At 35.4% G+C, this 27,642-nt stretch overlaps 1 protein-coding gene across 4 annotated transcripts; it reads left to right on the plus strand.

The window, feature by feature from the left end:
- Nucleotides 1–27,642, plus strand: LOC131166311 (uncharacterized). 4 transcript variants are annotated; one of them, XM_058124751.1, is made up of 15 exons: nt 26–273; nt 452–531; nt 1,034–1,234; nt 4,437–4,534; nt 4,974–5,167; nt 5,290–5,471; nt 11,798–12,142; nt 12,229–12,293; nt 14,645–14,693; nt 14,813–14,969; nt 19,835–19,912; nt 22,802–22,886; nt 22,980–23,049; nt 26,425–26,565; nt 27,210–27,642. In XM_058124751.1, the coding sequence occupies exons 1-15, from the start codon at nt 174–176 to the stop codon at nt 27,525–27,527; spliced, it is 2,163 nt and encodes a 720-aa protein (XP_057980734.1). In that variant the 5' UTR covers nt 26–173; the 3' UTR covers nt 27,528–27,642. The 4 variants fall into 4 exon arrangements, with proteins under 4 accessions (XP_057980759.1, XP_057980734.1, XP_057980742.1 ...); XM_058124759.1 differs by having other exon boundaries at nt 455–531; XM_058124776.1 differs by lacking the exon at nt 19,835–19,912 and having other exon boundaries at nt 1–273; nt 455–531.

The raw sequence follows: 27,642 nt of genomic DNA on the forward strand, positions 1-27,642 counted from the left end.
ATAACATCTTCAACTTTCACTCTCTTCTTCTCTCCGGAGGCTGAGCGAGCACCATCTTCCCTTCTCCTTGGTCTACTCTCTCTCTCTCTCTCACAACCTGAAACTTGATACTTGAAACATGCCTTCATTTCCGTGACTCTCGCCTATTAACCAGAGCACCCCCGGCGCAGGAAATGGAGGCGTCCTCACTTGTCACCAGGGCGAGGACGGCCTTCCATTCCGCCGCAGCTAAAGCGGAGCGAGTCCTCACTGACTTCAAATCGGATCATCGAGGTGTGCAGACTTTTTGCCCTCCTTTTTTTTGAATTTTTTTTCCGCTGAATCTCTTTCTTTTCGGCTTTTATTCACTGAATTTACGGTCCAAATTTGTTTTTTTTTTTTTTTGTTTTTTTTTTTGAAAATTCTTTGAATCGTGATCTTCAATGGACCATCCGAAACTGTTCAATCTTAGAAGATTCCGATAAGCATTCACCGTGTGATGTGAGAAAACAACCAGAACCTGAATCAAGTAAGGATGAGGCGGATTCAAAGGTGATCATTATTCGAACATGTTCTTTGAATTTAAAAAATTATTAATTGGCATCAATATGAATTCTATTTCATTGCAATTAACCTGATTTGTACTTTCTTCGAACGGAAAGTTGGATCAAACGATATATATATATGCATATGTATAATGTATGTACGTTTTTATATGTGTACATGTATTTATGCATGCACGTATGTCTTCAAATCATATTACCTGGACCTCCTGTTTGATTGCCAAAAAAACAAGGAAAATGAATCACGAGAGTTGATACTTATTTTGAAATCAGAAAATGAACAGTACTCAGTATCCTGTTTGCTTATCTGAGTATTTTGTTTCTGTAATTTTTTTAAAAGTTGGGGGACAGCGAACTATGCATGGTGTATAATTTATGTCCTTGTAGCTTTCAGATTTTCACTACGTTGAAGTATTATTAACTCTGGAATTTGAATGAATTGTATGCACACGATTGCAGATTCATTTAAAATTATTTATGCCATGATGCAGGGTTGCCATGAATTGAAGCATTTGAGGTGGATACCTGCACATACAAGGACAAAGCAGAATTGGCAGGATAGACTGAAGAACATCGGAAGAGGGAGAAAAGGGGTTGAAGACATTGAAAAATCTGAAAATTCAACCATGTCATTTCCATTTTTTGATGAGAATGTGTACCAGATGAGCATGCAAAATGCTTTTGAGCTGAAGGTAGGTGAATCTAGCATTACATTTGCACATCAAACGGATGCTTAAAGCTTTTTTCAAATTTTGAATTTTGATGCATTCAAATCTGTGTGCAAAAAATACTAGATATACATAACCATAACTGGCTTTATTTGGAAGCTCGGGATAATTATTGCTCAGTATATGTTTGCATAGAAGTTCTTGCATTTGCCTCGGACAATTGAAAGGTTAAGTTTATTTTTATTTTAAAATCTATTTTCAGACAATTGAAATCTACCTTTAGTATTTCAGGAGGAACTGTGTAGGCTGAACTCCCTAAAATATTTTCTTTAGCTTAAAAAATGTCCCTAGAAATGATAATAGCAGCTTGACACCGGAACAATCATTCTATGTATTATTACATCTCTCTACATAAGTACTGCTCTTTAAAGGGGTTCCTCCCTGGCGTCCAGAATAGATGCCCTCTTTCTCTTCTTGCTAAATAATAGAATTTCAACCCAAAATTGCAGGGATTGAAAGAAACTACACCACATATGTATGACAGTGCTATCCATAACAACCAGTGGAGTACACAAATATGGGTATTATGTGTTGTAGTTTTAGGGAATGGGAAACAGGGAACCCAGAGCGTGGTGATATTGATTGTTTGAAGAAGTTCATTGATTGTTAGGGAACGGGGAACAGGGGGAAGGAAATTACAGGGCTAATTCCATTGATTCTTTGAAGATTATGTAATGGTAGTCTGGGACTGTTCAATGAACCTTTTCTGTAGATGTTAAAGTTTGCAATAGCGAGCTGAATACAATTATTGTTACAAATGGATAAAAGATGAATTGCTGTGGGATTAGTGGTCCTTTCAAATTCCAAATATGGTTGTTTGAAAGAGCACAATTAAAATTCCTAGTTAAATTATTGTTACCAAACAGTAATAGCCTATTTAAAAAGACTATGGCAGTTTTGAGCTTAAAAAAACTAACATCATGGAAACACCTAGTTCTGTTGGGTGAAAATCAATATGATACCAAAATCATAAGCAGTCATCATTGAATTAAAGGAGGAGTTCTAAGAACAGTTTCAAAAAGCCATTACCTAGTGATGGTTCTGCTGGTGCAGCCAAGAGGGGCCATCAAAGAGGTAAAGTTGGATGAGGTCCTAACATTCACACTTACGGATTGAGTCCTTTTCTTTTTGCAGCAGGAAGTGGTCCCTCTCTGGAAACAGTCCCCAATGGTTGTTTTCATCAGTTCACTCTGTATTTCTTTTTCCAAAACCAGGACAAATCATAAATACTCGCAAGTTTTGGTTGATATTTAAATCAAAATTTAATAAAAAGAGATATATTTGCACAACTACAAACAGAGTGCAATAGTAAAGTGTGAAATGGATGTACCATATGACGGATTGATTAATGGAGGTCTTTAGAGTGGGAAGAATAATAAAGAAAATATCAAACTTGTTGGTCTAAAAATTCCTAGTTCTAGTAGATTGTGATATCTAGGGAGTAGGATCTATTCTGCGAACTGGAGGAATTGAAGAAGATGCGACAGAGTTAAAAGAGGTTGTATAAAATGGAGGAATGCTTCAAGCATGTTCTGTCGTTGTAAATTATCTTTAAGATGAAAAGAAGTCCTATAGGATGGCTCAGTGTTACCTAGAATGTGGAGCGTTCTGGTTCGTGGAATGGGACCGGGATCATCATCATGGTACAGCACATGCTCTAAAATGTGGGACGTTAGGTATACCTAATTAGATATATTGGCGAAAAAAGTGCAATGCACTTGTATATATTTGGAGAGGATGTTGAGGCATTTTTAAATCTAGAAGAGATTTTTTTTATTGTGGAGTAGATTAGTAGTGATAGAAGTAGAATTAAAATATGATGATTCCCCACTTTTAACGAATAAATTATGTTATGTGAAAAGTATTGAATTAAAACTTTGGATAGTCAGATTTAGCATTCCAAAATGAAAATGTATTATGTTGTGGAACGTTCATTCCAATACATGATTCGCTAGGGTGCTAAAGTTTTATTGTAACTATGGGATGGCCATAAGACTATCTCAACCATATAGATAAAAATTTTGGCTTATCCAAAATATATAGGTCAAGAAATGAGAATGGAAAACACATGGAAGAATGGTATAACACTAAAAGGAAAAATAAGGGATGAACTTACGTGGTTAAACTAGTCGTAGCACTTGTAGAAGATAGGGAGAAGGTGACTAGGTTTCGCACTTGCAAAGTAGACCGATTAATGCTTCAGTGAGAAGGGGTGATTTAGTTTTTGCTAGAGACATTGAGAGGGAGAGGACTAGACCTAGAATAACTTCAGACTGGCATGGTGAGTGAGGATTTGGCATACTCAAGCTTTTTGAGCATATTGCCCAGGATTGTGTGAAATGACAGAAAAAGATTCAGATAATTGAATCCACATAGTGGGACACACTTGGTTGTTGTTATTGTATAGAAGTATTGACTCTTGAGTCTTTAATTGTAATAAATCATGAATTGAATGCACTGGAAAGATATTTGGCCAATTTTACACCACCTTAACTCTTATAGATTGCCTTTCATAGTTGTTGTTTGTAAAGTGATGGTGAGACTGATCATGTGACATGGTTAAATGAGCTATGTCTCGAATTGTGATTGGGCAAGGACGTGTTTTCCCCCTCAAGCATTTTCTTTTACAAATTGTGAATGGCTTATGTATGTGTTTCTTTTTTTTTTACAAGCAAATACAAAAATTCTTGTTTTGATTCTAAAATTTCAAATCCAAATATTTTGAATCACATTTATTTCTTCCTTGAAAAGGATAGAAAATATTTTGGTCATTTGTATTTTCAAAGTAGAATACTTGAAAGGGGCACCAAGAAGGTGTCAACCCATGTAAAAGAATCATGTGCTAGAAACAAAATATTTTCTCTCCTTTTCAAGGAAGAAATGGAAGTCATTAAACATCTACATGCTTTATCTTGAATGAATTGTATGAGCAGCTCATAATGACAAAATTTTAGCTTTCAACTACTGCAATAGGCTTTTATGCTCAGGAGATCTACAAAATTGTGTATTCCTTGCCATAACATGGCAAATAATTTCTCATTGAAAAAAAAAAAAAAAAGAATTTGAAAATTTTTGACTCGTGTAAGTTAAGTTGCATGATCTTCCTGGCTTTTGCTGAAGGTAATGGATTATTTATTTATTTATTTTAATATGCTATTGATTTTAGGGTGCAGAAACTGTTTCTTCAGCCGAAAGTTCAAATATTGGCAACACATGTGTCATTCCTTTGGCATCCATCGTGAGGCAGCTGGCTATAGCTGTTGAGTAAGTCTTAGTTGTTATCATTTTGGCAGTTTTTTTTGGCCTTACTGTTTCTGTTTGCTATTAAATTACCAAACTTGTCAAATATTCACAATGTTTGCATTCCTCTTTTAGAAATGCTTGGATTATGAATGGATTATGACATTACTAGTTTTTGGTGACAAAATCTTTTATTGGGTCTCACCAGTGTAATGTTTTTGCTATTTTTGGGTTCATTATTTAGATTTATCTTACCTTTGTTAAACAAATACAATGAATTCCTTACTGTAAATTTGAAGTATATTTTTGTAATGCGATCAAGTAAGGAATTTAAAAGGGATTATATTCTGCTGTAATCTGCATTGAAGCACTATAGATAAGGCCTAGTGTATGATTAAGAAATTTTCATGGGCATGTGTTGTTTTGACATATTTGCATTACTTTTCTTGGCCCAATTCTCTAGTGCTGGAAAGAAGTTAAAGTCAATGAAAGATCTGTTGGTGTCATCTGGAGATACTTCGCCTGTCAGGGAGAGGGCAAGCTTGAGCCTATCTGCAGTGAAATCATTAGTGCTTCGTGAAAAGGAGGAAAAATTGACATCTGAGTTTGCCAATGATGAGAAAGTTCAGTCCTTGATCTGTTCCCTACTTGATGAAGGTAGATGCATATCTGTTGGCTTAATGTATCTTCCTCCGTCATTGAGTTTTTCATCTTCATTTTTTTACATTATCCCTTGATGATATTTTACTTCCGTTGTAATATCTGCAAGACATTCGCAGAGGGACAATTTTCCAGAAGGAGGGCCGGCTCTGTTTTAGAGACACTCACCACCATGACATCTTTGCCTAGAGAAATTCATGGTGCTCCTCCTGAAAGTTTTGTTGTTAAGCTTGCTGAAGTCATCGGAAGCTTCAAGACTTTGCGGAAAATGGCATTATTTTGGTGCAGGATAGTTGCTGAAGTAAGTAACTACTATGGATGTGAAAGCTAGATTTCTTTTATATGTGTGTGTGTGTGTGTGTGTGTTTGTGTATCTTTTTTATTTGTTCAACATTCATCAAACATTAAGTGCTGCTAAAATCTTCTTAGCTTTTATGCTTTGATAATATAAAGTTCTTAACATAACACTTTTTACTTGGAATACTACAATCTGCTACAAGCAAACACCTTGTGTCACAAGATAGTTGGCCTAACTATTCTAAATATCCAAGGATGCTACAATACTACACCAAAAATGATTTTTTCCCCCTTCCTGTCAGCAAGAAATGATGGCTATAACAGTATGAATATGAAATTCTGGTCTGTCAAATACAGGGTTGATGTTTAAACATGTGCATAAGGCCCGGCAGAAAGATCCCTGATTTTATCGTAAAATCTTGGTGAAATGAGCAAGGGATAGGTAATGATGGATCAGTTCAACATTCATTTTTAGACATAGTCATTTAATGTTTTTTATATGTTCAGACATCAAATGTTGTCATTAGGATTTTATAGGCGGCCTTTGCAATTATAGTCAGAGGGTGAACTTTGATCAAGGGAGGGGGTGACTTAGATGGTTTGGGCTTTTGAAACGCAGACCTAGTATAAAACCTGTGAGGAGGAGTGACTTAGTTATTATTTATGGCATAAAAAGAGGTAAGGGTAGGCTTAAAATAATTTGGAATGAGGTAGTGAGGAAGGATTTAATAGCCCTTAATTTAGTAGAGGAAAATGCTCATAATCGAGTGAATTAGACAAAAAGAATTCATGTAGCCGACTCCATCTAGTGGGACTCAAGGCTTCTGTTGTTGATGTTGTTGTTGTAGGGTGAACCTTGATCAAATGGCTGGTGTTATGCTCTAACCCAAAGGTCTCACTTTCAAGTTATTGAAACAGCCTCTCCAAATTTGGAGGTGAGATTGTGTACATCATACTGTTCCTATACTCCCCATATAGCATTGGAGCCTTGTGCACTGAGTGTTGCATTTTTTGCAGTTATAGTTAATGGTGAGCCTAACTAATGGTTCAATGCTTTGGGAAGGGTTCATCAAGGTGACCGTTATCTCCCTTTTTGATCACTATCATGGCAGACTTTCTTAGTAGTATGATTAGTCATGGTGTGCGGTGGAGTCTCTTTGCGTGGGGTTTGAGAATGTGATCGTACCTTATTTATAGTTTGCTAATGACACTGTTCTCTCTCTCTCTCTCTCGCTGATAATTTAGGTTGCTTTGCCAATATGCTCACTATTTTGCAACTTTTTGTGAAAGTGTCAAGGTTGAAGATTAATCCTTTTAAGAGTGGTTTGGTCAATATTAATTTAGAATTAGAAGAATTAGCAGGGGCTGTTATTTATAGTTGGCTCATTTCTATCTAGGTTTCCCTTTAGGTGGCAATTCAATTGGTGTGAAGGTGGCTAAGAGATGGATGTGTGGGTGGGTGTTTTTTTATCTTAGTAGGGTGTATTACTTTGATCTAAGGGTGTTTGTCTTATACTTCCTTAGGGTCAAAAGTTAGAGAAGTTGATGAGAGTTTTTTGATGGTCAGGGGTAGGTGAGGGTAAGAGGAACTGTTTGGTTAGACGATCAAAACAATCCTAAAGCTTTAATGATCTTGCTGTTGATTCTATTAGTTACAAATTCCTTCACACTTTATCGTCTGCAAAGCTAAAAATTGTGTCTAAATTAAGTGCTTTTATTTGGTTTTCTATTGTTAATCGGAGACTAATGATTTGCTTCGAGTTGAAAGGCCTTCTAAGATGCTTGGGTCCGTTTAGTTGTGGAAAACATTTTCTGTTTTCCAGTTTTTCAGTTATAAAAATGTTAGCTTATTTTTTAGGTTTTTAAGATTTGTGTTAGAAGGTGGGAAAAATAAAGAGGTTTTTTTTTTTTTTTTAAATGTGCAAACAATTTTTCATTTTTTATTTCTAAATTCAAAGTAATTACAAAAAAGATAACTTGTTTTTTAATTTTCCAAAAATCATAGAAGGTAATAATATATGGGATTGTTAGAATACTACTTTGTCCAAAAGCTTAAGCTGGTAGATTGCGGGCCAACAATGTATATCAAGCTGTAACACTCCCCACACGTGCAGTTTGATAGTACGTGGAGAGATAAACCCATGATAAATAACACCCATGATATGGAATACTAGAACCTTTTAAACACCACACAATAAACATGGGCAACAAGACTAGAACCTAGGATTTTTTGGTAACCAACTCTAATACCATGTTAGAATACCACTTTCTCTAAAAGCTTAAGCTTGTTTGGTTGTGACCGAACAATTTATATCAAGCCTTAACAGGGATCATAGAAGAAAATGCCCTTGATCAAGTGAATTGGCAGAAAGGGATTCATATGATGACCCCACTTAGTGGGATATAAGGCTTGTTGTTGTAGCATGTGGGATCATGGATTTTGGGGCTTGAATTTGAAGTTGGTGAATTTGGAAGAAACTCAATACACATAATCGACACAAATTAAAGTCCAAGATCCAAATTTCATGCTCCTGTACACACAGTAAGGGTTAGAAATCTAGAAAGTAATAAAAAATGTTTTCCAACTTTTCTATATAAATTTGGAAAATTAGAAAATAAGGTGGCATTTTTGTAATTATTTGAAAATTAGAAATGGAAAATAAAACTGTCACCACAGGCAAACAGTGCCTATTCTTCTTCATTGTTCATTTATTTCAAACAAATGTTGTAAAAATGAAAAATTAGCTAACTTTTTTTGTAGTTTTTTGGAAAACTAAAATGGAAAGAGAACTGTTTTCACCAACTAAACGGGATTTTAGTATCTCTGTTTCCAAAGTAACAAAACAAATGCACATTTAGATGGTTTAACCATGCAAGTTTTACTGATAGGAACCCATGGAGTCATCATCCATAGTCCACAAGAGTCTTGGATGGTAGGAATTCAATTCAAATGGAGTTGCCATTGTATTGTTTTTGCGAAGAAATAGATGGACCAAATGGGAAATGATGACCGCTCATGTTCTTCCAAAGAGAACATCAAGAGAGGGGATTTATGCCTTTGCCTATATTGGTCCTCTCTCTCTCCACCCAAATCGTTAGGTTGGGGAATATGTCTTTGAGTCTCTCGCTCTCAATTTTTTTCCCATGGATTTGATCAAAGGCCAAGTATGGAGGAGAATCTCCTCAAGTACCTGCACATCCAGGGCAGAACTTTTGATCTGCATCTGGAAAAGGTTGGTGAGGGGGTTTTGTTCAATTGGAGGAGAAATCCTGCCACAAGAATCCATGGATTAGGACCATTAATTAGCTGTACAATGGGTTTGCAAATGTTCATCCTCAGTCTTCTTGAGATCAGAGTGTTTCATTTGATACAGAAAGTTTGGTGGTGATTAAAACGAATCATAAAGACAAGTTCTTGGAGCTGGGATCGCAAGGGGTATTCTATGTTCATACCAGGGGGCTTGAACAGGGAGAGCTGGCAGAGATATGTTGAGGTTCTGGAGTTTGTGGTGGGTGCAAAAAAGAATAGTGATCTCCAGCGTACGGTCAGGAATAAAACAGGGAATCTCCAGCTTTGGGAAATCAAACCCATATTAGCTCAAAATCCCATACGAAGAGGGGCAGAACTAACCATGCACAAAAACGCACAAAAATGAGAAATAACCATGCAGTCATCAATCAAGTCATCAACTGTATGAATAACTTATCATAAAAAAGAAACCAAATCCTTATCATGCTTATAATCATGCAAATTAACTAAAAGAAATCATGTGTCATTATGGATAAGAACATGAAATCCTAAAGTGCCCCGAATCATGCGACTAATTAGAAGAAACAACACATTATTAAGAAGATGAAGATTCTAACGATGGTCCTAGTCAAGCAATTTAATAAAAAAAAACAACATACCGTTAAGAAGGTGGAAATCCCTAAACATGCTCCTAATCATGAAAAATAATTAAAATAAAATTTGGTGTTTGGAAAGCATACCTTTTTTTGGAAGTAAGGAAAATCCCAATTATAGAAAAAAGACCCAACCAAATAAGCAACAGGAATCCAGCAGAGTTCATGGATGAATGCTTCAACGCATTCACTACAACAGTCTTTTGTTATCTTTCCCCCTCTCTAGAGGTCCTAAGACAGGGCCAAGATCAAATTTATGGACACAAGAGGAGCTCTTTTGATAGGACTCTATCTTGGGGATAGAGTTCTTTTAGGGGAAGAGAAGATGACCATCTAATGACTCAAAAAGACTTTCAAAAGGATCAGTGGTCAAAGAATGAGTGTTTAGAAGGTAGTATAAGATCCTAAGATGAAGATAAGTGTGAGATCAAGTTAGGAAAGGCCATACAAAAAAAAACGGGTTGCAACTTGGTGCCAAAGGCATCAACATCTGTACCTTTGGTGTCTTGTCCCTTCTCTCTTTTTGTTTCTATATTTATTTATTTATTTTTATGATGTTTTTTTTAAAAAAAAATGCTTTTTCATATTTCTTTGGTCCTTTATGCAAATTAACTTTGAAATCAAGTCAGAATGGGTTTCTTTTCCTTTTTTATCTCAAAAACATCTTTAACAAGGGATTTTATTAGCAAAAAAGGCTTTTCCATCGCTGAAATACCCTTAAGAAAGAGAATTATTAACCAAGAAGTCTCTCTTAACTCTTTTTATTCTCAAAATGCCTCACAAAAACAAATTTATACCCAACAAAACAATCTTTAATGGATTTGGGTTCAATTGATCAAATGCTGGCTTTTTAAATTTAAGGCTCTTTAAACACTTGGTTTCAATCCATCAGAACAAAATGTGGCCACTATAAAGGTGGGGCAATATGGAATGTCTATTGTCTATACTATAATTGATATTCTGGATATGATAATGACAAATGAGTATTGTAAACATCATAAGATTTCATATTAGGAATAAAAGGAATATACAAGGAAGAGGATTAGCAATCCTCATAATGAGAAGAAATAAAGTACGATCATAAAAATAAAGCCTTGAAATCCTGGTGAAAATCTTCAAATCATGTACCCTTAAAACAGGCTGCACTGAAAGCCCAAAGAGATGCCAAGTACCGAATCCTGTCCCAAAGCAAAGTTGAAGGCAACTTCTTCCATAAAAAATGTGTGCATATCGCTCTGACCAGATCTCACAAAACAGCAAAGACTGCACACCTCCACAAAGCTACAGCATCCTTCCTCCTCCCAAACCCAATGAAAGAAATATCCAAAAACTTATCCACTGTCTTCAGGCACACCCAATCCTCTCCAAAAAAAAATCCAAACAATCCATTCCAGATGTGCTAAGAAAATGGATAATGTAGATGAGATGTGGTCTCTGAGCTGAATGTATGAGGAATATTGTGATTTTTTAAATGTTCTTTATTTATTTATTTTTTATTAACATTCCTATATACATTTTTGTCAGTTTATTTTACTAAACTATGCATAATGATCCATATTAACATTTTACAGAAGTTTCATTCTTTCCACCATTTACTACAGTTCCCACCATTTCTTTGAAAATAAATTTTTAAATTTTAGGGGTGTCAATTTAAAACCAGAACTGCCCATTAAATACTAAGATATGTCTGATCAATATATGCAAATAGTTCAATTCTATTGGAGATTTTCAGGACCATTTAATGAATGATTGGGTTCTGGTTCTGGTATTCATAGGGATAGAATCGTTCATAAGGTATATTTTGCTCTTACCCTTATTAATTTCTTTTTCTGAACATTTTAATAAACTATAAAAATGCTTGTTCATTATCCTATTCACATTATTGGTTCGCTTTAAGTAATAGACTAAGATGAATATTACACATAACTCATAAGTCTCATATTTTAACTCTTGCAGTTTTCTTTCTTTCTTCTTTAGAAACAGAAATTTGAGTAAATTTAACGTAAACAATGTGAAGAAAAAGGTCCTCAAGTCTATCATTTGTGGAACTTTAAGAAAGTGAGAATTGTATAGTATGGTTTTTGTTCAAGGTTTGGAACACTTTATTATTGTTGTGGTTCTAGTTTGCTGTTTAGAGGAATGAATTTATTAAAGTCCTGATAACCTGAATCAACCAATTGACACTCCTTACAAAATTTTGATGGAAAATTTTTTAAGTTGGGACCCTTGGAATTTCTATTTCAATTGAAATTCATTCCTTGGTTCATAAATAATATTGAGAGGTTTTACAATCACATTTCGAATGCAGAGGGCACTCAAATTGGTTCAATGAAGGGCAAAAACATGCATGATCATGTCTGTCTTATTGCTGCTTTATTGTTAATCTTCTGCTGACACTGCACATTTTGAATCTTGTCACATGTGCAGCTGAGAAGACTTTGGTCTGATGGGCAACATGTACCTGGCATCCCTCTGGATGAGATTCCAGATTTAAATTCATGTCTTTTGTATCAGCAGTTACAAGTTATCAATTGTTGTGTTTCCAGAAAAAGGCGCCGCACTATTGCAACTGAATCATTAGATTCTGTTATAAGAGAAGCCAGTTCAAATAATGGAGAATCAGCTGTTTCTGAAGCCATGATGCCTGGAAGTCCTGTTCTATATGCAAGAGTTTGCACTGGGGAACTTGTTCTGCGATTGGGGGTTGATCATCCATCTGACAATTTAAAAATGTTGGAAACTGATGAACTTGTCTACTCACCTATTACCCAGGTTTGGTTAATATATTGTGCATAAAGTTGAATTGCCTTTTGAGCTTTCTCCTTTTCTTCCTATATATGCGCATCTGTACTCTGTAGGAAGTACCTCTGCTTACCGAAGATCTTCTTAAAGAAACAGAGGAGTTTGTGTTGCGAACAGGGAGGTTAGTTGTTGATCATAAAACTTGTTACTTATTATTTTCAGATTGAAGTCATTTTTTTGATATTTTTATACTCTTGTCTTTGCATTGGAATATTCAACTGTATAGTTTTCTTGTATGCGTGTCTGTGCGTGTGTGCGTTTTTGCAGTATACAACCTTTGAAATTTTAACTGTTAATTTTGAACTTGGAAAAGCTTAGAGGCAAAGCCTGGCTAGCTAAATGTTTAGTTATATGTTAAACAATTCATGAATAAGCACGGACTATTTTATATGTTCCATAATAGTCTCTTCAATGAAACATATTGTTAATGCACTACTCTTTCTTCATAGAGGGGACTCATTACTACAAATGGCATTACTTGAGTTCAACGAAATCACTGGAAGTTGTACTTGCATTAGGGCAACAGTAAGAGAAGTTTAGAATTAAAAACTAAGGAATCAGGTGATTTTGGCGATTTTGAAATTTACATTTACGGGTGAAGGCATGGAAATTATGGATACAATGATCAAAAGAAGAATTAATATAATTTTCCTTCAAAAAACTAAGTGGGTGGGGGAGAAAGCTAGAGAAATTGATAAATCAGGATTTAAACTCTGGTACACTGGAAAAGAAAAACATACGAAAGGAGTAAGCATTATTATAAACAAAAACTTAAAAGATAGCATTGTGGATGTAAATAAAGTAGGGGATAGAATTATAAAAATCAAGATGGTATTAGGACAAGAGATAATAAATATCATTAGTGTTTATGCTCCTCAAGTCGGATTAGCGGAAATTTTAAGAGGAAATTTTGGGAAGATATGTATAGTATATACAAGGCATACCAAGGACTGGGAAAATATTTATAGGAGGAGATCTGAATGGATGCATTGGATCGGAATGTTGGGCAACGAAGAAACATAATATCCAAAAAGTAAAACTTGCTGGGATGAGAATGCTTAGATGGATGAGTGGTATAACATTGAAAGATAAATTAAGGAATGAACATATTTGCGGTAAGTTAGGTGTAGCTCCTATAGAAGATAAGATAAGGGAGGGACGACTCAGATGGTATGAACACTCGTAACGTAGGTCACATAGTGCATCAGTGAGGAAGAGTGAGTTAGTTATTGTGGGAGGCTGTAGAAGGGGTAGGGGTAGACCTAAAATAACTTGGGAGGAGATAGTGAATAAGGATTTAATATCCCTGAATCTATCAAAAGAAATGGTCGATTATTGCATAAATTGGCGGAAAAGGATTCATATAGCTGACCCCACCTTGTGAGACTAAGACTTGGTTTCATTGTTGTAGAATTTTGAAATTTTGATTCATTGGTTCCAGCTTTGTTTTGCAAGTAATGGCCAAAACTTTGACATTTTTTGTTTGTTTGTTTGTTTTTTTTGTTAAATCTAAACTTAGACTTGAAGAAAAGAACTGAAAAGGCATAAAAGCTTATAAAAATGCTACAGCAGTGTGAACAGTAGTGCAGTGCAGTGCAGTGCTATAGTTACTGCTACAGTGCTTTAGACAGTATTTTCTTTTTAAAAAAAAGAAGATTTTTGCTCCTGCATCAGATGAGATCTCTCATGTACAAAGTCGGTGAATTTTAAAGAAGCTCCCTTACAAACATGGGTTTATCATGGAGTATTCTTTCTGCTTAAGTGGGATGAAATTGAAGTTTGAGTTTTGGTGTATTATTTTATTTTTCTGCAGCTACAATGCTTTTAGACCGTATTTTCTTTTAATAAAAAAGAAGATTTTTGCTCCTGCATTAGAAGAGATCTCTTCATGTACAAAGTCAGTGAATTTGAAAGAAGCACCCTTACCAAACTTGGGTTTATCATGGAGAATTCTTTCTGCTAAGTGGGATGAAATTAAAGTTTGAGTTTTGGTGTATTATTTTATTTTTCTTCTTTCCTTTGGATAGCTCTGTGTCAATATTAACTGTACTTGATTTTTCTCAGGTATATTTTCTTCCCACAACTGGTCTTGTATATCAAATGAACCTATTTTAGACGCAAAGCCACTTAATTTTGGGTTTTTAGGCTGGCAGTTAAGCTTTCTACATCTGTTAGAATAACTGAAGATGTTTACTGAGCAGTACAGCCGCAGTAATTGTGGCTTCACATAATTTTGTTTTATTAGAGGCATCTTGCAATCATGTGTTTTTAACTGTTGGTAATATGTAAATATATGAAAGTCATAAATACTATTGCCGACAGGGATGTGCATACTTGTTTTTCTGTTATCTTTCTTTTATCAGTTCAGGAAGAAAATATTTGGAGCTTTTTATTTATTTTTTATTTTATAACTTTGTTCCCTTAATTTTAGCATTGTTTAAAAAAAATTTCTCTTATCCTTTTTATGCTCAGTATGGGTGCTGGTTGTTCTCAACTCTTGTCAGACATGCAGGCTTTTAAGGTAAAGTTTATAATTATTTTGTTCATTTTGTTTGAAGCCTTGAGACTATCTGCCGGGCATCATGGTGAAATTGTGACAATGGGGTTGAAAAGTTAAATATTTCTGTTTTTCATTTGTAGGCCGCAAATCCTGGTTGTATTTTAGAAGATTTCATAAGATGGCACTCACCCCCGGATTGGACAGAAACTGAGCTGAGTAATGAGGCTGAGGACAACTTTGATGATGTAGATTTATTATCTACAAGAGGTCAATTAAGTCGTCGGATGCAGAAAGAAGGTTTTTTATTTTATTGCCACCATATAATAAATTTTGCTGCAATGTGATTTTCATTGTCAATATTTTAAATTTTGTAGAGAGGATGATAAATATCTAAGCAGAGTGTAATTATAGCTTTGGTATGCAAGAAAGATTATTCTTACGTCTACTCTTATCCCACTTTAATGTCCTAATCTTTTCACACACAGCCAGTCCCAAGCCTGGATAAAGGAGGAGGGTTGCATTAGGTAGTTAACAACTAGCGTAAAATTTGCCAGATCACTATGATATGATCTTTACTGAATATTTGCTGGGGCATCCCCTACGAGCAATGTGTTGCACTTGTATCACTTGGGTGTAGCGAAAAGTGGGTGAGGGTGGGCAAGCACTGCGCCGTGTCCGCGCCCAGGCATGGTGTCAAATATGCAAGAGTTCCTGCATCATTTTTGACGTGGGCAGGTAAAGAAGTTAGTTCAAGAGACTTGGATTAGATTACAACTTGAAATATAGGGACACTTACTGGTAAAAGTATGAAAATTGTGGACTTAATGATTAATAGAAAAATTAATATAATTTGCCTTCTAGAAACTAATTAAGTGGGGGAGAAAGTTAGAAAAATTGATAAATCAGGATTTAAATTTTGGTACATTGGAAAAGAAAAACATAAGAATGGAGTAGGAATTATTGTAGACAAAAACTTAAAAGATAGTGTTGTAGATGTAAATAGAGCAGGGGATAGAATTATAAAAATCAAGATGGTCTTAAGCCAAGAGATAATAAATATTATTAGTGCTTATGCTCCTCAAGTAGGCTTATCAGAAAATCTTAAGAGACAATTTTAGGAAGATATGGATAGTATTATACAAGGCATATTAGGGACTGAGAAAATATTCACAGGATGAGACTTGAATGGACATGTTGTAAGGGATAATAAAGGTTATGAGAGGATACATGGAGGATATGGACATGGAGACAAAAATGAGTTTGGGAAGATTCTTTGACTTCGCTATGTCATATGATTTTATTACAATGAATACTTGCTTTAAGATGAGAGAAGAACACTTAATAACCTTTAAAAGTGCATAAAATAAAAGTCAAATAAATTTTTTCTTAACTAGGAGGGTAGATCGTTTGTCATGCAAGGATTGTAAAGTTATTTTAGGCGAAATCTTAACCACACAACATAGAGTCTTAATGTTAGATATATGGATTAAAAAATGGAAGAGAAATGATAAAATAAATCAGTGTAAGAGAACTAGGTGGTGGAGCCTAAAGGGAGAAAGTATATAAAATTTAAAGGTAAAATGATCAAAGATGGTGATTGGACTATAGAACATGGGATAGATACAAATACTCTTTGGTGTAGGATAGCTAGCTCTATTAAAAAGGTAGCAAAATAGATTTTAGGTGAATCAAGGATAAAATTCTCAAATAGTAAAGAAAGTTGGAAGTAGGATGAAGATGTCCAAAAAGCCGTAAAGATAAAAAGAATTTGGTATAAAACGTGGCAAAAATGTAGAAACATGGATAACTTTGAAAAGTATAAAGAGGTGAGAAAAGATGTAAAAAAAAGTCGTTCATGAAGCTAAACATAGATCATTTAATAATTTGTATGATAGATTAGATACAAAAGAAGGGGGAAGAGAAATGTTTAAACTTGCAAGAGCCAGAGAAAGAAAGAGTAAGGACTTAGGTAATGTAGAATGTATAAAAATGAGGATGATATTGTCTGATGAAACTTTAGGAAAGGGTAGTTGAATAAAGATTAAGGTTAGAAACGAAGGTCTCAGAAAATCAATTTGGTTTCATGCCTGGGAGTTCTACTATAGAAGCTATATATCTTTTAAGAAGATTAATAGAAAAGTTTAGGGTAAAGAAAAGGGACTTGCATATGGTATTTATTGACTTAGACAAAACATATGATAGGGTACCTAGGGAAGTTCTATGGTGGGTTTTAGAAAAAAATGGTGGATGTAGTAGGTATACTGATGTCATTAAGGATATGTACGATGGAGTAATGACTAGTGTAAGGACTATAGACGGAGAGACTAGAAAATTCCTAATCACCATAGGTATACATTAAGGATCCGCTTGAGCCCTTATCTTTTTGCTTTAATGATGGATCAACTAACGAAGAATATACAAAATGAGGTTCCATGGTGTATGTTGTTTGCAAATGATATTTTATTGATTGATGAAACCAAGGGCGGAGTAGAGACTAAGTTAGAATTATGGAGAGAAGTTTTGGAATTTAGAGACTTTAGGATAAGCAGAAATAAGACAAAAATATATGAAATGTAATTTCAGTAATAGTGGGAGGAATATTGGAGACAAAGTTAAACTTGATGATGAAGAAATAAATAACACTTATAGATTTTGATACCTTGGATCTATTACGCAAGTTGAAGGAGAAATTGAAGAGGATGTAATGCATAGAGTGAAAGCAGGTAGGGTAAAATGGATAAGTGCTTCAAGTGTGCTTTGTGATCACCCTTAAAATTAAAAAGAAAGTTTTATAGGACGGTTAGAAGACTAGTTATGCTATATGGATAAGAATGTTGGGGGACGAAGAAATAGAATATCCAAAAAGTAAGAGTGGTCGAGATGAAAATATTTAGATGAATGAGTGGTATAACATTGAAAGATAAATTAAGAAATGAACATATTCGTGGTAAGTTAGGTGTAGCTCCTATAGAAGATAAGATAAGGGAGGGATGACTCAAATGGTTTGGCACTTGCAACATAGGCCACATAGTGCGTCAGTTAGGGGTGCAAACAAGGCGAGTCGAGCTTTATCCAGCTCGAGCTTGGCTCGAAACTTTATAAATGAGCTCAAGCTCAGCTCGAGCTTGAATCAAGTATTTTGTATGGTGTTTGAGCTCGGCTGATTTAACATAAATAAAGCTCGAGCTCGTTTAACATTAACAAACGAGCCGAGCTCGAGTATAGATCGAAAGTGCAATTAAGCTTGCATATGGCTCGCACTTGACTTGATTGGAGCTCGAATATAGTTTGAAAATGCAATTTAAGCTCAAGCTCGAGGTCTAGCTCGATAGAAGCTCATTTTACATTTAGCTCGAGCTAGATAAAAGCTCGTTTTACATTTATGAATGAGCTGAGCTCAAATACAACCCGAAAGTACAATTAAAGCTCAAGTGCAACTTGATTCCACCAATGTTAAGCATAGTTGTCAACATCATTTCAACCAACTTTTTATAAGAAAATCACAAGTTTCTTAGTAACAAATTATTGCAAATCAATAATTAATAACTAACCTCCAAATTAATAAAACATTGGCAAAAATGATATGGACGTACAAATACTTTTACGGTAGTAAAATCTCCTTGATACCCTCCTTTTCCTACAAAAAAATTACCATCATTGTTTGTAATATAAATAGAATTATATTTACCTTTTTCTTTCTTTTTATACCATAGAAACTTTGATACCAATCTTCCCCACAAAGTAACATTTGAACTGTTTTGACTTTTAAAGATGCCTGATATGAATCAATGACTCTACCCCCAGCACTAAAAGTTGCTTCTGAAGCTACAGCGGAAATAGGAATGGACAATATTTCACATGCCATTCTTGATAGCATTCGATACTTCAAATTATTCTCTTTCCACCATTTTAACACATCAAATGATGACCCTCCACCCTCACATACAAAAACACTTTCTTGGAGATATACATCTAACTCTGAGTTCACATGTTCAACTGTATCAACACTTCTTATAAAATTATCAAATCGTGCCGTTCCTCTAGTATTTCCCTTTCCACTAGTGCTAGAAGTAGAAGCATCATTCCCATATCCAACTTGATCTGTCATATCAACATTCATTGTTCTGTGAGAGGCAACATACTCATCATAAAGCATATACAAGGTCTCACGAACAGTTTGAATGTGAATTGTAGCTTCAGCCTCTGGGTAGATTCTAGGAAAACACCACTCAATCAACTTCATCTTATTCCTTGGAACCAAAGCAGCTGCAATTGAAATTAACAAGTTGCAATCTCCCCAATATTTATCAAATTTAGTCTTCATTTTGTTTGCCATTGCTTGCATGAAACCCTCCTCAGACAAAGATGCTTCATCCAAATGTTTCTTTATATTCCAAAGTTCAGTAAGAAACAAGTTTAGAGTTGGGTATTCACTGCCTCAAATGATATTAGTTGCCTCAGAAAACTTTTCAAGAAAAAGGCATGTAACACTAACCTTCTTCCAACCATCTTGGCTAGGCAAGGAGTAATAAGTTGGTTCTCTCTGCTGATATTGAGGAAAAACATCTTTAAACTAACGCTTTTGATAGCATATCATAAACTGCATTCCATCGAGTACAAACATCCAAAATAAGCTTCCTTCTAGGCAATTGTAGTCTGACCAACTGAATGTTTCACATGTATCACACTTTCAAGGACATTAGCCATGATATGTTTAATTTCAGAAAGCCCATATTGTACCATAATGTTTAGAATATCTGCACAACAACGTACATGAAATGATTTACCATCAATGGGAATCTTATTATGGTAAGAGAGTTTCTCCTTCAACTGCCTTACAGCAACATCATTATAGGTAGCATTGTCTACAGTAATTGTCCTTACCTTTTTTTCAATCCCCCACTCTGCCAAGCACTTGTGTAGAGCATCACTAACAGCAACACCACTATGAAGCAGTGGAATTTTGCAAAAGTTCAAAACCCGTTTTTGCAACTTCCAATTAGAATCTACAAAATGACAAGTCACAACCATGTATTCGATTTTTTGTTGATCTGATTTCCAAATATCAGTGGTAATGCTAACTTTCTCTACACCCCTTAGTAGCTCCTTCATTTTTCTTTTTTGAATTTCATAGCTATTTACACAATCATTTTTTGCTCCAGTAAGACTGATCTTCTCAAAATTAGGAGTATCTGTCCTCATCAATAAATTAAAGATCTCGTACTCCGCAAAATTGAAAGGTAACTCATGAACTAGAATCATATGAGGAAAGATCTCTCTTATATTTGCATGATCATTTTTGAAGTTTTGCACTGCATTCTCACTTTCTGTAAGAGCTGTTGTTGTAGTGATGCTAATTTGTTGTTGCCCCTTCAAGTTAATTTGATGTCTTGCACAAGTGCTTTAAGTGTCTATGAAGTTGTGTTGTAGCATCTGACTTCATGCAAGCCATTTTATGATTGCAATGAATGCAAGCAACCTTCTTACTTCCATCTGAAAGAAGTACTTTAAAATAATCCCAAACAGTTGATGTCTTTTTCCTTTTCTTCTTTTCAAAGGGATTGTCTTCCTCATGTGTTGAATCCTCAACAGCCACATGATCCCTATTATATTCATTGACATTGGCATTCTCATCCATAGTTGGATTTGTGGATGAAGCTTGAGTAGAGGTTATGTCATTCAAAAAATGATCTTCACTTGACATTCTGTTAAAAAGTGAAAATGCTTTAACCAGTTATTGATTAAGTTTAGTAGTTCCACTAGCAGGAAGCCAACATTTTACAGTTCCAAAAGAATTGCAATTCCAAAGGAACTTAAATTTGATTGGGCTCAGCACAAACAGGCGCAAATATACAATAATCTATGGTGGTAAGCATGAGAATTACCATAGTAACCGGATCAAACCTTTTCTATATGCTGATCTGATCAACTTACGCAAAGTTTGAGGTCAGCAAAGGTCCCAAATCAGATTGAACCAAGCTGACAATCCAAGCTAAAAGAGTGAGTCTAGTAGCTGAATGTCGGAGAAGATGGATCCGTTGGGCGTCGCTGGCTGCGGGTTGCAGAGCTGAACGCCGGAGAAGATAGATCCGCTGGCTGCGGGTTGCGGCTAGGAGACTAGGAGCTGAACACCAGAGACTTGGAGCTGAACGCCGGAGAAGATAGATCCGCTGGCTGTGGGTTGTGGCTAGGAGACTAGGAGCTGAACACTGGGGACTTGGAGCTGAACGCCGGTAGATGATGGATCAGATTTCTGTTGGGTGTCAGAGATTTGGGTTGAGGGCCTCGAGGGAGCAGCTCTGTACCGCTGCAGCTGCCTGCAGGTTGTGACTAAGGCAGGGAAAAGAAAGGGGTTTGGGGTTTTGAGATTTTAGGGTTTCAGTTATGATGGGAATTTGAGGAATAAAATAAAAAAGATAATTTTGAATCAGAAACCTTACGTGTTCGGGTGTTCTTTAAGCTATTTTTTAGTTTTAAATTATTCAATTAATATATAATTTGAAACCAAGCCATCAATAAAATCATTAATATTTTAAAATTGTACGATAAATTAATATAAGTAGATGTCTACACTTCTCATTACTTTATTTTTTAAAAATTTTATTAATGGGAGTAACACTTTATCTATAATTATTATTTTGAAATCGTCTCACAAATAAAATTAATATGTTGAAATATATTAAATCACATAAAATTAAATAAAAAGCATAGACTAGTATAACTAAAATTAAAGAGAGGAGAGTCAGAGAGAGGGAGAAGAGAGAGGAGAGACTAAGAGAGAGAGATGTAGTCAGAGCGAGATATTTAGAGAGAGAGAAAACAGATTCAGAGAGAGAGTCAGAGAGAGAGAGAGAGAGTCACAAAGAGAGAGAGAGAGAGAGAGAGAGAGAGAGAGTCACAAAGAGAGAGAGAGAGAGAGAGAGTTAGATAGAGACATTCAAAGAAAAAGAGAGAGAGAGAGAGACGAAGAGGGTTAGATAGAGAAAGAGTCCCACAAAGAGAGAGAATAGAGTCAGAGAAAGATTCATAGAGAGAGAGAGTGAGACAGAGAGAGTCAGAAAGAGAAAGAGTCACACAAAGAGAGAGAGAGAGAGAGGTTGATTTGGTTCAAATTTTTTATTGGATTTTAGTTGGTAGATAGGGCAAGTCATAAGAAGGAAAGAGTGAGGAAGAAAAAAAATAAAGTAGACCAATAGCAATGAAGGAAGGAAAAAAGTAGCCAAATTTTAAATTAGGCTAATATATAGTATAAAGTTAACGAGAGTAATTGTGAGCTTCTAAACGAGCCAGCTCTCATGCTAGTAAATGAGCCAGCTCGCGAGCTCATAAAAACCCAGCTCGTAAGCCTTCGAGCTGAGTATGCCTTAGCTCGAGCTTGGCTTGTTTAGCTTAATAAATTAGTTTGAGCGAGCTTCTATCGAGTTGAGTTTCGAGTAGCTCACGAACAGCTTGGCTCGTTTGCACCCTTAGTGCTAGTGAATAAGAGTGAGTTAGTTGTTGTGAGGGGCAATGGAAGGGGTAGGCCGTAGGGGTAGACCTAAAATAACTTGGAATAGATAGTAAGGATTTAATAGCATTGAATTTGTCAAAATAAATAGTCCATGATCGTATAAATTGGCGGAAAAGGATTCATATAGCCGACCCCACCTAGTGGGACCTTAGGCTTGGTTTTGTTGTTGTTGTTGGAATAGATAGTAAGGATTTAATAGCTCTAAATTTGTCAAAAGAAATGGTCCATGATCGTATAAATTGGCGGAAAAGGATTCATATAGCCGACCCCACCTAGTGGGACTTAAGGCTTGGTTTTGTTGTTGTTGTATAACTTAAACCTAAAGGGTGTTACATCCAAACCTGAAGTTCACAGGTTCAAATCACAAAACAGTCTCTCAACATGGAGGTAAGACTGTGTACATCTCAGCCTCCCTAGACCACTAATGGGTGGGAGCCTTCAGCATTGTGTGTTAAATTTTATAATGTAAAATTACTTAATAAATGTAGAATGGAAAATATGAGTTCATTGTCTTTCTATAAGAATACAATAAGGTAGAAGGCATAAATATGCTCATGAAATGTTTCTTTGGATCACATTAAGAATTACTTATGTTAAATAATTGTTCACTTACTTGTAGGTAATTTGTGGCGGGAACTGTGGGAAACGGCAAAACCAGTCCCTGCTGTTAAACAGACACCCCTCTTTGATGAGGATTTGGCAGTGTAAGCTGGAAAATTACTGTTACTTGTGTTATTTTAAGTTTCATTCTTCATTGAGAAGCTGCCTTACAAAAACTTCATTGTTTGATCCCATAGAGAAGGTATTCTAAATGATTTAGAGGACATCTCGCCTTCTGAGCTTTTTGAACAACTGTTTGTTTCTTTAGTAAGTTCTCTTGTTAATAATACTGCTCTCCTTAATTTCAATACGTTTTATTTGTCTTGATATTATGAAGACTTATTATCCGACATATATTCATGAATCCATTTCTCCTGGCTGATGGCTGTCACTATTATTTTTATTTTAAAACCTGGAAATATTTAGGGGCTGTTTGGTATCACTGTCAAAAATTATAAAGACGAAAGCTAAAAATCAAAATAAAAGCTAAAAACTGAAAACCAACAGCCTGTTTGAAAAATTGTAAAAGTATTTTGTAAATGGATTTTATTATTTTTAAAATTTTTTAAAAAAAATTATGGACATTTTTATTTTAATTAAAATTTGAATTCACATGATCGTTTTAGTCTAAGTTCAATTAAAAACTATATATTAAATGAATTATTTAATCCAAAAACATTAATTTTGGATACAAAAATATTGTAGCAGTAGGTTGTCAAAACAACTGAAAATCATAAAATTTGGTTTTTGTTTTTATTTTTATTTTTGCAAACAATTGAAAACTGATAACAGAAACAAAAAAATGATAATGTAAAGTTGTAAACAAACACATTTTAATAATTTATTTCATTACTTTACAAAAATGAAAATGAAAAACAAAAAACAAAAACGATACCAAATGGACCCATAGTTAGATACTTTGTTGTGTTTCGGTATCTGCTAGAATATTGACGTCCTGACATGCTTTCCTATCATCACTGGTCAGAAGCCTTTACCGGTTACTGAGTATATTCTTGTCATTTATGGGCATAATTTTTGGTGGTCATGGTTTGCAGAATCTTTGTAAAATTCCTTTGACTTTCCTGGAATGGAAAAGGCATCTATGTTGTTCACGTCTAAATTTAGAATTCTGACTATCGCACTATATTGATCTTGGGTATTGGTAAATTAAGAAATCAAGTTTTTTGTTAAGTTTGTTGAGGATCCTAAAAATACAAAGCTTTATGGTAATCTTTGAGTCTGAGCACCAGATGCTGGCTTAGTATATGCGTAATTGACATTGCAATTTATATCATTAACTATAGAGAGCAGTGGGCCAGGTTCTCAAGAACATTGAGACATTGAGGACATGTCATTAACAGTAACTATGATGTTTCATTGATCTGTTGCACATCACTTATTATACAATCTATGTCCTATGATAATCATTTTGACACTTGGAAGCACAGGTACGAATGCAATACACAGATATGACACAACACTGACACAGAGTCATGACAATTTTGAAAAAAATGAGCACCTGACACTGGGGGATACGTGAACTAACTATCATAAAAATATATGTATTTAGGCAACAAAATCAAAGAGGGCAACAAAATGCAGTGTTTGGGAGCAATAGGTGTCCCAGAGGTGTCCTTGCCACATTAGGAAGCGTCAAGAAGTGTTTCAGTCGTATCCAAAAATAATAATTAATTAATTAATTTCCGAAATATGTCAGACTGACTCAGACACGAGTTTGTATCCAACATCTGACTGTTTGGGCTTCTAGAAGTGCCCATGTTTCCTAGAATTTGACATGTCTATTTCATATTTTCATGGGCATTGACCATGTGTCCACAAACAAAACACTGCTTCTTATTAGTGATGGAATCGTGTCTTGAATGAGAAGTGAATCATATAAACAGTGCTGATTTGAAAATTGAACTTAGAGGGACAGTGGGCAATGAATCTCAGATGTGCTTCAAGGGGATCAGGTCCTAGAATGAGAGGTTTAGGGAGCATTATTTAATTGATTTGACACATACGAATTTGCAACTGGCTGCTTAGCACTGCAACTTCCTAGGCTAGTTATGTTAAATTTAGGGAGCTAACACCAGTTATTTTAATGAATGATGATAATAGTGAGACACATATCCCTTTTTAGGTAGCCAATGGGGTTTTGATTCCATTCTTGCTTTGATGAGGGTTTGCAGCAACCTTAGCAAGCTTCTAGTCCAGCCAGATAACCAAGATCCGCATGTCTTGCGTGTGCCTGTGGCAGTGTTATTGTGGATCTGCTGCTTGTAGGAATTAAGCTTATCTAAAAGTACCTTAGCTCTTGCTTTCATCACCAGGAAGTTTTGTAGTGTCAAGTGCTCCAGAATTACTTCATGATATTATCTCTTTGGAGACATCTTAAATTGGAACAATACAGTGAATTACTCCATTATGTCAAAACGACAAAACCACAGTCGGTATCCTTCAAAAAATAGATGCCTTGGTTGATATTTCCTTGTCAAGGCACATGAGCTGCTTAAATATGTATTGTGATCCATCAAAGTTTTGGTGCTTTCATGGGTCACACTTGATAGATACATCAAAACCATTGATTAATCATATTTGGTGGTGAAAAGGATTGATGCTTAATATCTGAAACTCCCAAAAGAATATATGCTTGAAAAACCAGGCTTGCCATAAGTTCTTGTAACTTTAGCCATAACGACTAGGACATTGTTCTGTATGTGTCCTGTGTCGTTTGTCCTGAATATTACAAGTGCTATTTTTAGAATTGTGTCCGTAAAACCTGTAGTATGAATTGTGTCTGTTAAACCCATTGTTCTCGTCTCTTGTCCAATGGATTCTGTAAGGCATTTGTGCCTATGGTTCTTATCTAATCTTTGAAATTCATAGTTTATTGTTTGGTTGGATGATTAAGAGCTTAGACCTAGGAACTCCGCTATACTGCAAACGCACGCAGCCTTCTTCTCAAGGGACTTTGATATTTAACAGCTGGCTTGTTCTATAACTCTATTGATCCGTTATTCTTCCGTTGACTTCATTTTTTCACATCTTAATCATTCTATACTTAGCCCATTTAATCCCACTTTTTTTTATGCTTATCTCTAATGCCATAGCATGGGTGTGTTTGGAAACTGTTTCATAATCTGTAGTTCTTTCAATTATAAGTTTGTTAATCTGGGTACGTTGCAGACTTCAGTTTAGTGATCTGAACCAAATTTATGCTGGAAGTGATTCCAATTGTTGTGGATATGACTTGCTTTTGAAAGAAGTTGGTGAGGGCCATTTTGCAGATATCTTTCATTGTAGTTTCAATTTCTTGTCCCCACAATATAATATGTATTCAGAAACTGTGTGCCCATTATATTGATATCCTCAATTTAAATTGTTTGATGCACGATATGACTTGCTTTTGAAAGAAGTGGGCGAGCCATTTTGCAGATATCTTTCATTATAGTTTCAATTTCTTGTCCCCACAATATAATATGTATTCAGAAACTGTGTGCCCATTATATTGATTTCCTCAATTTTAATTGTTTGATGCACAAGACTGTTTTGGCCAATTCTTAGGCACAGAGAAAAAAAATCTTAATTAAGTATGACTGTATTATAGAGCTAACAATGTCTCATTTTCTCAAATTTCAGCTTGGTTTAGGATTTGTAATTGCTGAGGCTATACTCTCCAAGGACGACTCTTTGTCAAAGCTGTTCTGTGAGTGTAAAGACTACATTATAGTAACTTGTCAAGGGAGCACTTGGACTGAGAAAGTTGATGATCTGTGCCAGGTATCTTGAACTGTTTGGATTTGTATGCAAGTGTTTTGATACTGATTGTTAATGTTGAACATTGAGATCCTAGTATCCTGCAAAGCTATCTCTGGCAAACATTTGGCAAGTTGTCCTGGCAAGGGTATGTGCACTGTCTCTTGTACTGTTGAATATACCCCGGCATCCAGGGCTAGCTCTTTAACATAAAACCTTATTGCCCTTTCTTTCCTTTTTACCCTTGGCTGGATAGACAAATATCAGTACACGAAATTATAAGGAACAATCCTGACCAACACATTCTCTTTGGCATCTGAAGTGATGGATGGTGGGAGCTATTGGATGCTTCATGGGAATGAAATCACTATATTTTATCTTTGATGGCATTTGGAAAGGTCCATTCCATTCTAAAAAAAAATGAAATCTCAAATGAGGAGACTTTGAGGAGCCATTGCCATAAATAGTAGTCAGTTTGAAAAATAATAGTAGGCTCATGCCACTCAAAAAAAAAAAAAGGAACTCATGTTAATTGTGATATGAAGAATGCTTTGGTCTAGTGGCATTGAGTTATGTTCTTGCTTGCTATTTCGACTTTTTTTCTGCTGATCTTAAAGCTAGTTTGTCCATCCAAGGCTCCAACTTCATTAGTCAAATTCCTTGGATAGGTATATGAGACGATGGAGATGATGGTCCTCAATCCAGATGACATCCTAAAAACGACGAAGCAGCCAGAAGAGACATCCTCCGGCGCAGGGGAACTAAAACGCCGATTCAGAAGGCTTAGTCTTACCTTTGGTGGGAGAAAACCAGGCGGGAAAGACCAGAAGAACTCAGAAGAAACCACAACTCGCCAGCCCTTCTCCAGTTTCTTTGATGGGAAGTCATCTTTATTTTCGAAGAAGCCTCCAAAGCCCGAGGCTGATAGTGCATCCCCAGCTGACAAATCTCTTTGTCCTGAGGAAAACGATTGGACGGTTGTTTAAACACACTTGGTTTCACAGGAATTTGTAAAAAAAATATCCAGCTAGTAGGATTGCCTCTAGCAATTTGAGACAATTTTTGTACTCTTCCAAAGGAAAGATGAAATGGAATTTTTTT

The sequence above is a fragment of the Malania oleifera genome, chromosome 1 (assembly GCF_029873635.1).
Source record: "Malania oleifera isolate guangnan ecotype guangnan chromosome 1, ASM2987363v1, whole genome shotgun sequence".
In the NCBI taxonomy this organism is placed as follows: Eukaryota; Viridiplantae; Streptophyta; class Magnoliopsida; order Santalales; family Ximeniaceae; genus Malania; species Malania oleifera.